The sequence below is a fragment of the Battus philenor genome, unplaced genomic scaffold, assembly GCF_028537555.1.
Source record: "Battus philenor isolate CCGP_79_NKW_IND1 unplaced genomic scaffold, ilBatPhil1.0.hap1 SCAF_14, whole genome shotgun sequence".
NCBI lineage: Eukaryota > Metazoa > Arthropoda > Insecta > Lepidoptera > Papilionidae > Battus > Battus philenor.
The window spans coordinates 12,890,679-12,903,239 of NW_027181676.1; the positions used below are offsets into that span (position 1 = coordinate 12,890,679).

General features: G+C 33.2%; 1 protein-coding gene across 2 annotated transcripts in view; it reads left to right on the top strand.

Annotated features, from left to right (window-relative positions):
* LOC137933761 (uncharacterized) overlaps positions 1 to 12,561 on the top strand; it is a 135,017-nt gene that overhangs the window by 3,444 nt on the left and 119,012 nt on the right. The window contains exon 1 of one of the 2 annotated variants that reach the window (XM_068777802.1): positions 11,492 to 11,662. The exons of the other annotated variant lie outside the window; for it this stretch is intronic. Coding sequence (XP_068633903.1) covers positions 11,606 to 11,662 — 57 coding nt within the window. The 5' untranslated portion in view covers positions 11,492 to 11,605. Of the gene's footprint in view, positions 1 to 11,491; positions 11,663 to 12,561 lie in introns of those variants that run through there. 2 annotated transcript variants of the gene reach the window in all.

Below are 12,561 nucleotides of genomic sequence, written 5' to 3' on the forward strand. Positions count from 1 at the left end.
TAAAGTTTTTTGTAGAATTTATAGCGAAATGCCAACTTAAATTGGTAGGGGTCAGACCACATACAGATGACTTTGGTTAAGCCATCGATAAACAGATGATAAAAGATGCTTTATACAGGTCCTATTACAAATCTATTTGGGAGGCCTATGTCGAAAGTTATTTATATTACGAATGTAGTAGTGTGATTAAATATCTATCTCCCTCCCTATTATAATAAATGACTTGCAAAGTAAACTACTATTTATTTAGAAGGAAACCGAATAGAAAGAATATAATAGAAATGTTTTTACACGTAAGAATAAACATTTGATGAACTGTGTGGTATGATAAATTCGCCACAAGCCAAAAAAAAATTAAATCCATCTTACATCCTATTTATTCCTATAGATGCTGAAACAACTGATCGTTAGGTATCTTTTAAAAATTGTCGTTTCTATAAGAGTATGTTAAGAACCAAATAGATGGATAGGAACCTCAAAAAAAAATGTAGATTATTCTATGTATCATAACTATTCGAAATAAATACTTTTTGGTGTAGAAATAAATATAAAAATTAACATACATAACTTTAGATTAGAGAGTAATTGGAACGTGTTGCATTGGCTGCATAGCGAAGCCATATATTATAAGATAATAAAAATCACTTTCCACTAATTATATATATAGCTTACTATCGTGATTTGACACGCTTATCTGGTACTTTCGAAATGATATTTATCAATATGATTTTATATTTGAAATATTTTATCTTTCATATGACATCTAACGTTTGATATATTTAATTGAATATTTATTTTTAATAAACGGTTTGTTATTCGAAGGAGGTTTTAAGAGATAGGTTTTTTAGGCCTCTCCCATAGAGGACCTCGCGCTGTTTGCATCCAGCGACTTCCTTCTACTTTTACCGTCATTGGTCTACCTAGCGGAGAGCTTGCCCACGCCACGTCTACCGGCTTATGGTCGCTATTCTATAGCCTTCAGCTGTCGGCTGCACGATCGATGTGTCCAGCATTGGGCTTCAGAAAGAGAGAAAAAATATATTACATTTGCTCTGTATTATTAGATATATTACAATAAATAATATATAGGATGTCCCGTATTGGATGAATATTCATAAAAAAATCAAATCGGCGCTCAAAAAGTGAAATTTAAAAAAACACGATTTATTCACCTTACTGTACATATTACATTACGGTCGTAAATTAATGAAATTTGTTGTGTTTTTGGTTTTACTTTATTCTGCATAGACATTCTTCATAGAAATACACTTAATTGTATGAGAAAATAACGTAATTATTTCAAAACGAAAATATTAACTTAAAATTTAAAAAAAACATTATTAAAAATGTACAATTAATACACCCTGTATAATATAATTCAATGATTGTGACGATTCCGTCCGCTTCCTTCGCTTTGAATGCACAACGTGTCTTGGTCATCCTAATATACTTTTGCCACGAACCATTAGGCAAAGACGCGGTTCATTGAGCCACGTCTTTTTATTTCACTAACTTTGCTGTTTTTCCCATACAGTGTTATACATAACGACCTTAATATGATTTGTTTATTTGTCTTTGCATAGTACTTTCATTTAATTAATCAAAGATATTAATTAGTACATACATAAATAATTATTACGTAACAATATTTGTAGAATTCATATTTTTTTTACGTTACATTATAAAGTTATCTGTGATGGAAGTGACGTATTCTATTCACAAATACTGTGTAATCTGTGACGTCTGATTAGACATAATTATGATTTATTTTAGAAATATTTTTTTAACATACAATAGTTTTTAAAATCTCTTTTTTATCCATACAAAATTGATATAGATATTTTTTTCTTAAATATTCATGATATGAATTAAAATCTTCAACCATTTCGGAAGAGCGTCAAATCGAAAGATTTATTTGTTTAATACATATAAAAAGATAAGTTATAGGTATAAATGTTTCAAAGGGGTGAATGCATAGTTTGTTTGTCATACAAAGCTTCTACATGTATTTTCAATCAACCTGTATAATGATTCTGAAATATATTAACTAATAAACTATAACTTTTGGTAATATAAATTTTGCAAGGGCAGATAGTAAACAATTATTAATTTTATATATTTATGTGTAGCAATTACAAATTCACATTAAAAACTACTTTACCAATCACCCTGTATATCAGTGATATAAAATCCAGTAAAGCTAGGCGTAACTGTCGATGACGTCACAAACCTGAACCTGTCAGAATGTTTACATTCAAGTAGTAACGGCTTGTTAGTTTTTCTCTGACAGTATGTTAGGTAACTCTAGTAAACAGTGGAACCTGTCATTAAACGGGTTTCATACGTATTGAATATGTATATATTTTTTTAATATAGAAAGTGACCAACGGTCGTTCACCTCTTAGATGAATTCACAAATTTTTAATACATTATTAATGCTGATAAAAGAAATTTTAGATATTGCATATAATTATATGACAGAAATTTTACCCGAGTGCTTTTAAATTGCAACAATGCGTAAAAAATGTTATTTTTTTTACTATGTGAATTCTTTAATATTTACCTCTTTATAATAATTATGCTCCATGGCAACACCGGCTACAATAAATTCATAAAATAGTAAATAAAAAAGTACAATAGGCGGTCCTATCACACATGGCAATTTTTTCAGACAATCATAGTATGGAAACAGTAGAGAAAGAAATACTGGTAGTTAAGGTGTACATATAGAAAAACATACATACATAAACATATGTAGATACATATATATGTTAATATATACTTATAATAAATACAGTATGATACATAATTATAAATTTGTGTGTAATGTTTTGCAATAAAGACTATCATTTCGGATATAAGACGTTCACTGTTGGACATGAGCCTTCCCTATAGGTTTCCAATAGAACCTGTTGGAAGCTGCTTGTGTACAACGACGGTCATTGGTCTATGCTCTAAAACCATGAGGCCCTAACTTTCAAATTCGAAGACTTGCTCATTTGAAGTGATAATGGAACATGGAAGGTTCTCGAGTGGCGACCACGAACTGGTACAGTCAAGGTCGCACAAAGTCAGCAAGGGATTGTGATGATCGGCTGACATGAATTAATGCATATAAATAAACATCATCTGTTTCGTGTTTTATATATGCCACGATGATAATTCTCATGGAAAATAGAAGGAAAAAAAGTGATTAATTGCAAGTATAATAGTGAATTGTGTGTCTTATCTCTCATCCCCATCCAAAGGTTGTCTGGCAGAGATCGACCTGGTGGAGAAGATCGCCTCTTGTACCTCTACATGAATAGTTTCTTTTTTAGTTATTGTCTATAGTGTACAAAAAAGTGTAAATAAATAAATGAATAAAATTTTGTATTTTTGTTTGTTTATTATTAAATTACAATATTAATAAATAAAGTGAAATACATTTTATTTCTTTATTTATACTACGATAGATACATTTTGATAGTAAACGACAGTTACCATCTAAGTTGTATAACGAACGTGTTTAGTTGATAAATATCAGAGAAAACACTAAGAAAGAATTATTAAAGTATTTAATGGAAGCAAGCGTTACTTTGTTCATCCTAAGTAAGAAAAGGACCAATATTTAGCCACTTCCGCACATGCAGTGTCAGTCGTGCAACAAAGTGCACCGCCTGCCAGCCCGCTGATAAATGCGTATGCGGCAAACAATGCGAATCACACAACCGCCACCGCCAAATTAATCAACACGTCTTTCACCCTTCCACGGGGCATCTTCAGGAGTTATGTTACATCGATTAGTGCCAAACACAGAGTGTTTAATATTAAAATTAAATTATTAAAGTATCAAGGTGCACTACCGTTACCCAAACTATTTATGGAGGTTACACCTGCTAGCACCTGCAAAGGTTAATGGGTAAGCTAGTAATGTAGACATCTGCAAAATTTTTAAACAAGAAAATGTCATATGAAATTCTTGTTTTTTAAGTTGCAATATAAAACCCGAATATATTGGAGACTGGTTTTAAAACATGTTTCAATAGAGAACTCTTGAAATGGAATACACCTATCCCCGATTATACGGTACTTGTTTTACACGTTTTCGCTTTTACACGGTTTTCCAAATCAGTTTTTTTTTTTAATAACCGATTTTATAACCCTTTCATAATGTAAATATTTCTGCTTCAAACATCGAATCGGCACAAATAACTTCGATTGATGAAAGTGAATTCGAACCTTCGATTCCGAAAAAAAGAATGAGAGTAATTTCGGACAGTTATAAAGGATAATAAAACACCTTTGGTTTTATTTTTGTTCTTATGTTTAATATATATTGTAATTAAATAAAAAACAGTGTTCCGACAATGCATTTTATTTTTATTTCTGTGTACACTTAAAAATATTGAAAAAGATCACAACTGTTAAATAGCAAAATTGTGCATTTTCTGCAAGCTTTTCGATTTACACGGTTTTGACTTGAAAATTTTTAATTTTCGATTTACACGTTTTTCTCAGGAACGTATCTACCGTATAAATCGGGAGATAGGTGTACTACACGAATATCAACGATCGTGGTAGGTCATTTCGTAAAGCGACATAAAAATCAACAGTACAATAGCTAAAATAGCGGCTCTAATTTAGGTCGTACCCTTAAACTCATTAACCTGTCAACTGCCTATGGACATATCTGCCCGCAACGCCCTCGTTCCTAGGAGTCATACTCGTATCTGCCAGAAACGTATTAAGCTACATTATATCTAATCACCTTGGTGTTGGTAATTTTTTTTCATGGCAGTGTAAATATATTTACTGTTGAATACTATTTGCTCTAAAATGTTATTACATTATAAAATTGATGAAATAATGAATAAGGGTTCTCGTGGTTAAATTCTATAAGATGTTACGTACATTAATGTCCTTAAAGTGACTCTTAGGACTCGATAACCAATAATGAAACAAACAAGCTCACTGTTTAATAATAGAATTGTGTAGAGCATTGTTAAAACATATTTTAATGCATTGATATCAGCCTATAGCCGCCTACTGCATGGCATAAATCTCCACCAAAGCCACTATGATCTGTCCAGTGCTAAGGCATCCTGTGATCATCCGCGATCTTAAATATGTCATCGTTCCACTCGAAAATCTTTTGTCCCCAACCATCATTTCAACCTTCGTATGTAAAAAGTCTAACTGTAACAAGACCTAAATATCAAAACCTTCCCACGACGTAACAACCGTGTCACAGCAACCACGTAATTTACGTGAACTTACACATTCCACTAGCGCTCGTAACGTATTACAGAAATGTGTCATACGTTTGCGGTACATACGAATGAGTCAAATACGAAATACGAAAAACACACTAGCCCACATTGCGATCGGAACGCATTTAAGGTCATTATTAACATATGCTAACTTTATCAAACAATTATTATTCCGAGCGCCTAGACACTTTCTCCAAACCGTTTTGTTAACGTCCGAATCCGACGGCGCATGCGCACCAAGGCGTAACAAAACATTTCCTTATTCGTACTCTTTTGTCTATGGAAAGTTATTGTTAATTGTACCTTGCTGTTACGCTAACCTATAAACGTTTCAAGCGACATTAAAACGATATTATATAATTTTATTTAATCATCATTTATTCCTGTGTTCCCAAAATGGGGCAGAGGGCGTCCACAGTACGTCGCCATCCCTAGCGGATTTTAATCATCGCGCTTTACTTCGCTCCAAGTCATTCCAACTGCCTTCACTTCTACAGTGATCGTCTGCCGCCAGATTCAGACAGGATTCCATTCTAGGGTTTGCCTCGGTATGTGATCAGAATCCCTTCGAAGCGTTTGGTCTATCCAGGTTCTCTTGCGGCGTTTAATCTGCTGGTCGATCGGCATCTCATCGCAGCTTTTCCAGAGATCTACGTTGAACTACTGAACTTTCTCAGGCCAGTATATACCGAGAATACGTTGAAGACAGTTGTTAACGAAGACTTGGAGCCAAAACAAGATATCTTTAGTGACCTTTCACGTTTCGCATCCATATAGTAACACGGTTTTCACATTGGATCGGAATATTTTGAGATTAACTCTCCTAGTCAGTTTCCGTGATTGCCATACAGAACGGAGACGTGCGAAAGCTGTCTTCCCCTTGGCGATTTTCGAAGCGAATTTTATTTAATACTGTATTTATATTTACACTACACTAACAATATATTTATATAACCTAAAATATGTACATAAAAATACCAATAAATATTTGATATCTAATAATACATATTAATGGATTTTAAGGAATAAAATAAACTAGATTTAAATATTTAATGGAATTAGGCGTTACCTTGCGGAAGTCCATCCTAAGTAAGAAAACGACCAATATTTAGCCACTTCTGCACATGCAGTGGTAATCGTGCAACAAAGTGCACCGCCTGCCAGCCCGCTGATAAATGCGTATGCGGCAAACAATGCGAATTACACAACTACCACCGTCAAATCACTTAACACATGTTTCACCCTTTCACGGGGCATCTTCAGGAGTTATGTTACACCGATTAGTGCTAAACACAGAGTAACCTAGATTTACTCGCTATTGGACTCTCCTTTAAAGTGTTTCACTCATTCGTAAGTCAATATAAGATTTTATAACAAAGTACTTAAATGAGATAAATTTATCTCTTTCCAATTCAAAAAGTTTATTAGCACAGGCTCCACCAAAAGGCAGAAGACTACTACTCTATTTTATAATACGTTTACGATAAAGATGTTATAAAATTAATTGTAGTAATTTAAAAAAATATTGTTAATACAATCACCAAATTAAAAAAAATAACCCAGTGAGCTTCTTGTTAGTTCTTGTCAGTACGCTAAACTTATTGTTGACGATTATATATGATTGTAATGATCCTACACAGTAAAACTATTTGGACTTTATTTTATTTATTTATTAGGTCCACACCTAATCATATACCATGACATGATATATATAAAGAATTTAAAACATTTGTCATTATATAAATGTTAATAAATGGTTAGGGTAGATATAGCTTTCGCTTATTGTACTCACAATATATACATAAAAGATAAAGGTAAACACAGACATATATACATATAATGCTGGACGTATACTTCTCCCATATTTCTAGTAGTATCGGTCGGCTGCATCCATCTTCCGACGATCTTAGCAAGTTCGAATCTAAAACCTTTAAATTTAATTAGTAATTTAATTTTTTATCACAATACGATACACGAAGATATACATATACGAGTACATATCAGACTGTTATTTCCATCGCCACCGATAGATGGCGCTACTAGTAGATTGCCTCGTTTTATTATTTGACGTCCGGTAGTCGCATATAACTTATTCTCGGTTGATGATGATGCTGTTAGCCAGGTGGCTTTTACAGCTTCATCGGAACTGAGTTTACGGAGCGGAAGGGTCCGTGAACTTAAAAATGAAAAAGAAGCTGGACGGACGCGTTCCAGGTGCACGAAGTCGTTTGCACGAAGTAAACCGCTCTACCAGAGTAGAGCTGTGTAGTGTATGCAACTTGGGACGGCAGCGTGGACCACAGGCGAGCCAAGGATAGATCCGGATCCAACTTCGGTTCGCCCACGCAATTCTCGGCTAGGAAGCAGCGGCCGCCCCCTAAAATCGTGTGTTCTGGTGTTCGTATATAAGGGCATCGTATTGTTGTATCGGAATTATTTTTATTTATAACCTTGACGAAGCTATAAAAGCCAGAAAGGCTAGCATGCCTAGTATCAATCACAATAAAATTAACTAATAAGGTGATGACCACTGTATATACAATCCTTGTTTTCGTAACTATATGTTATGATTATTTATTATTAGTTGGTGTGCACATGTCATGAATCCAAATCCGGTCTCCTCCAGACTTGACGTAGTCAGTTGTTCCACCTTTAACCTTATAAAGTAGAATAAAGTTAAACCACTTTAAAACCGCATTTCAAATAGATCGTATATCACAATTAATAAAATATTAGTTTTTTATTTTAACAAATCAAGTAGATGGAAAAATTTCAAAATATTAGACTTAAAGTTTATAAGGCAATTTTTCAAACTGACACACGCTTTTTATTATTACAAAATGTTAAAACGATATAGCCGTTCACCGGATAATAAAGATATTACAATATAATTTGTTAATTATATCTTTCGTAAACAGGATATCAAGCAAAATGTGGAAAGATATGACATTTTCGTACGGCACTGAATTAATGTTCTCAGGAAATTATTTAAATATAAACTACTAGAAATTATTGGAAATAGATGTCATAGTCAAAAATTTTTTTTTTAAATTTTACTTTAAATACTTTTACTTTTTATAACTTTACGGAGGGAAAAATTAAAATCATCTCTTCACTGATTTTTTGCTTGTCGTTGACTGATGCTTTTTGTCCGCTAGTACAAGTAGCATCTATCACAACATCTTAACAAGATTAATAAATACATTTAAAAAACTTTTAAATTAAACGGTTTTTTGATACCCATAGTGTGGTGGTTGTGGAAAAATATGTACCTAGTCCGCCATATTGGATTTTAAATTTTGACATAATCATCGTGTTTTACTAGCGTAGCCCTTTCATTTGATACCCATATTGAGAGGGTTAAGGAAAAATATGTAATCCGCCATTTTGTATCGGCGGCCATCTTAGATTTATAATGTTATTGATTTTATTATATTGTATTGTCATCTAAATTAAATGTGTGTATCAAATTTCAGATTAATCTGACAACGGGAAGGTGCTTAAATTTCAATTTCTAATTTTGACCCAAATAAACAAATAAATTCCGTACGGGTCGAACTAAATAAAACCGTTTAAAACTAAATAAACCGTTTGTGTAAATAATTGAGTAACTAAACTTGTGAGATTCCTGTGCGTTATGGCTCGATTTATTACATATTCTTTGTAATAGGAATGTCCTCAAGCTGTGTCCAGCTCCATTGTAGGCAATGCGCGGTAGGCTAATCCGGCGTTCTGGAAAAACTTCCTCATGAGTTTATGACTATGATATTAGCTAAGGGGTGAAGAGTTACAACAGTCATTCACTATTAACTTCACACGAACCAGGCCGACGAGCTTTTTGAATTTCAAAATCCTGTGTATCATATCACTTCTATTTAATGGAATCAGGCGTTATTTTGCGGAAGTCCATCCTAAGTAAGAAAAGGACCAATATTTAGCTACTTCCGCACATGCAGTGGTACTCATGCAACAAAGTGCACCGCCCGCCAGCCTGCTGATAAATGCGCATGCGGCAAACAATGCGAATTACACAACTGCCACCGTTAAATCACTCAACACGTGTTTCACCCCTCCACGCGCGTGCAACAAAGTACAACGCCCGTACCCACACCAGTCTCTGTTTGACTCTGTGTTTGGCACTAATCGTTGTAACATAACTCCTGAAGATGCCCCGTGGAGGGGTGAATCACCTGTTGAGTGATTTGGCGGTGGCAGTTGTGTAATTCGCATTGTCTGCTGCATGCGCGTTTATCAGCGGGCTGGCGGGCGGTGCACTTTGTTGCACAACTACCACTGCATGTGCGGAAGTGGCTAAGTATTGGTCCTTTTCTTACATATCACTTTTAATCAGATTGACCTATTCTTGCAACTTACTCATATTCCCAGCCTTCCGCGCACTCTGTAGTATCGAGCTGAACACGGTCTTGGTCCAGATGCTCACGGGGCACGGGGATTCTCGGAGTACCTTCACAAGTTTAAGTTAAAAGAGAGTCCTTCGTGCTTCTCTGAGCTGGCGGTGGATCGGTTCGTGGTGCACCTAGTGACCGACTGTGCCGCATTCGGACGACTTCGAGGTGACTTCGATCCCCTGTTAGGAAAAAAGATCAGGAGCTGATGAAGAAATTAGACGACCTTCCTCAGGTATAAGATGGTCATAAGGCACTTTAAAAAAATAAAACATAAAAAATAAAAATATTTGGGTAATTAAAGTCAAAGCCATGTATAATACATAAAATAGAAAATCAGAAAAGTAGAAAAATACTGTCATAACATATGACAATATAAAAATGTGATAGTTAACAAATGTAGTAATAAAGATAGTATAGACATCAAATAAAATTGTGAGAAACCTGATATCTGTAATATTTGAGAGGTGAAGTGATGGATAAAAGGTGATCAAAACGTTCGAACATAGAATGGAGAAGTGCAAAAGATGTTAGAAGACTGAATGAATGATCATAAGAAGAATTAAAGAAGAAAAAAGAAGAACGTGAAAAACTTGAAAAAAAAATTGTAAATGCCGTGTTCTTAGACAAGATAGGAGAGTACGAGAAATCCCCAATAATGGATGCTATAAAAAAAGAACTTTCACGTAAATATTTTTTAGAAGAATCTAGAATATATATACAGGTTTCTGAGTAACGATCTATGTACAGATTATAAATCATCTCATTATAAATATTCTATTAATATTGCATTATTTAAGTGTCGGTGAAAACTTGAGTCGTATATTGAAATAGAAAGTACTCTTGGCATGCACTAACCATGCTCTCATGAGTTAATTATATGCATGTTATTATTATGTTAATAACTAATAATAAAACTGTTTTTAATATTTGATACTAGCTGATCCGGCAAACGTTCTGTTTTAGCTATGTATAACTAAATCAAACCATAAGTAAAGTTTAGTTATTTAAAAAAAAAACACAATGTTTATTATAATGTTTTTTATAACATTATATACACAAACGAAATCCCTAAATTAGTTTACCGAAGCCGCTGCCATAATTTTTTAGTTAACAACTTTATCGAAATATGTATTAGATCAGCAAATCCAAAAATGGTCCTGGTGATCCTTCAGAGTTCACCTGGACAAGCAAAATTTTGAAACTGATCAAAGAAAAAATGCCTGGAAACCTCTTCATTAGATTATCTGATCTATTGTCTGAAGTAATAATAAAAGAATGTAACTTGTGATAACAGTATTTTTACTTCTCATAGCATTTTAAAATTCTAAACATTTTTAAAAATTACATCACACTGGCACATTAGCCATAATGATCATTGCATGGCTGCATCGTGCACAAAATAAAAAAAAATGCACAACAAGTCACGTATCTATATGATACAATCAACCAAAGTAAATTGCACCTCCTGTATATACGTCCAAATGGCAATCAACATTTAATTCACCGGCTGATTAGTTTTGAGCTCTGTTCCGTGAGCAACAAAGTTTAATATTCCAGTTTCAATGCGTCACGTTGCGACATAGTGTTCGCCAGTCAAGAAAACGTTTCATACTTATAAACATTATACTTGTTTTTTAGTTTAGTTGCCTACTAGGTGCTTGAAGGCTAAGATCTACGTTGTATTTTTAAAAATAAACTGTTAAATAGACAATAATATTAATCAATTAGTGCATAAAAATTAATAAAAATAATTAAATGTGAAGTGGAATGTGATATAGATTATAAATTGTAAATGTCAAATTTGGCGCCATTTTTTCGCGCTAACCTTGACATTGAATTGAGAAATTTAAAAATCGAATGGTGTAAGAGTTAAAAAAAAAAGTAAAAAACCGCGTAGCTAATGGATTTCGTCATTATAAAGGTGCCAGTGTCGTTTGTGATAAAATGCCGCAGATTTTCTTCAAAAAAGTCATGGTGGTACGGGACCGTGCCGATTTCGAGGTGGGTTACTTTCACTTTTAGTGTCGTTATGGGGCTTGAGCTCCTTAACGCCTTCTATATATAGTATAGTACTCTTTACTATGATTTTTATGTCATTTATAAATGGCATTTTAACTCTGGCATTTATAGCTTCACCGGGCTAAAGGTGACAACGCCGAAGACACCTTTTCACAGTTACTAGGCTTAAATACTTGTGAAGCCAAAAGACCCAAAGCATGTTAGGGCCGCTAATTTATTTTAACAGACCCTATTTCAATATGTGTATTATAATAAAATATTACTATGAACTTAAATTCGGGAGAGATATGTCTATTTATAGACATATCTACACACTATAACTAAATTATATATCTATAAGGAACACATTTCGTTTGATTAAGTAATCAAAGGAGGTGAGATTATAGAATTTAGTATTTTCCTGTTTGTGACACCATTTATAATGCAAAAACAACGAAATCGTTTTTAAGATTTTTTTTTGTTTTTAGATTTGACTTTGACAAGAATAGACCGGAAAAAATTTACATAATAACGGTCTAAAATTTACGTAAATTGAGCTCCAAAATATTCGTTAAATTCAAAAATAGAATTTGTTTATTCATTGACTCTTAGGCGAAACGAACGTCGTATGTTAAGAAAATAATAAAACTATTCATCTAGTTAATAATGAAACTAAGAAGTTTGTTAAATAATAATAATTTATTTAGACTTGGATTTGAGATTTATAAATTAATACTTTATGATATTACCGTAATTGTCTCCTGTGCCTATCTAACAAAACGTCATTTTAAATTAAACATATTTAAAATCATGGCTATAAAGTTCACATTGTTTTTTTTTTAATATTTTTCTTTTAAAATTGATACAAATTTATGTATAGAAATCTACAATCATTAAATAAT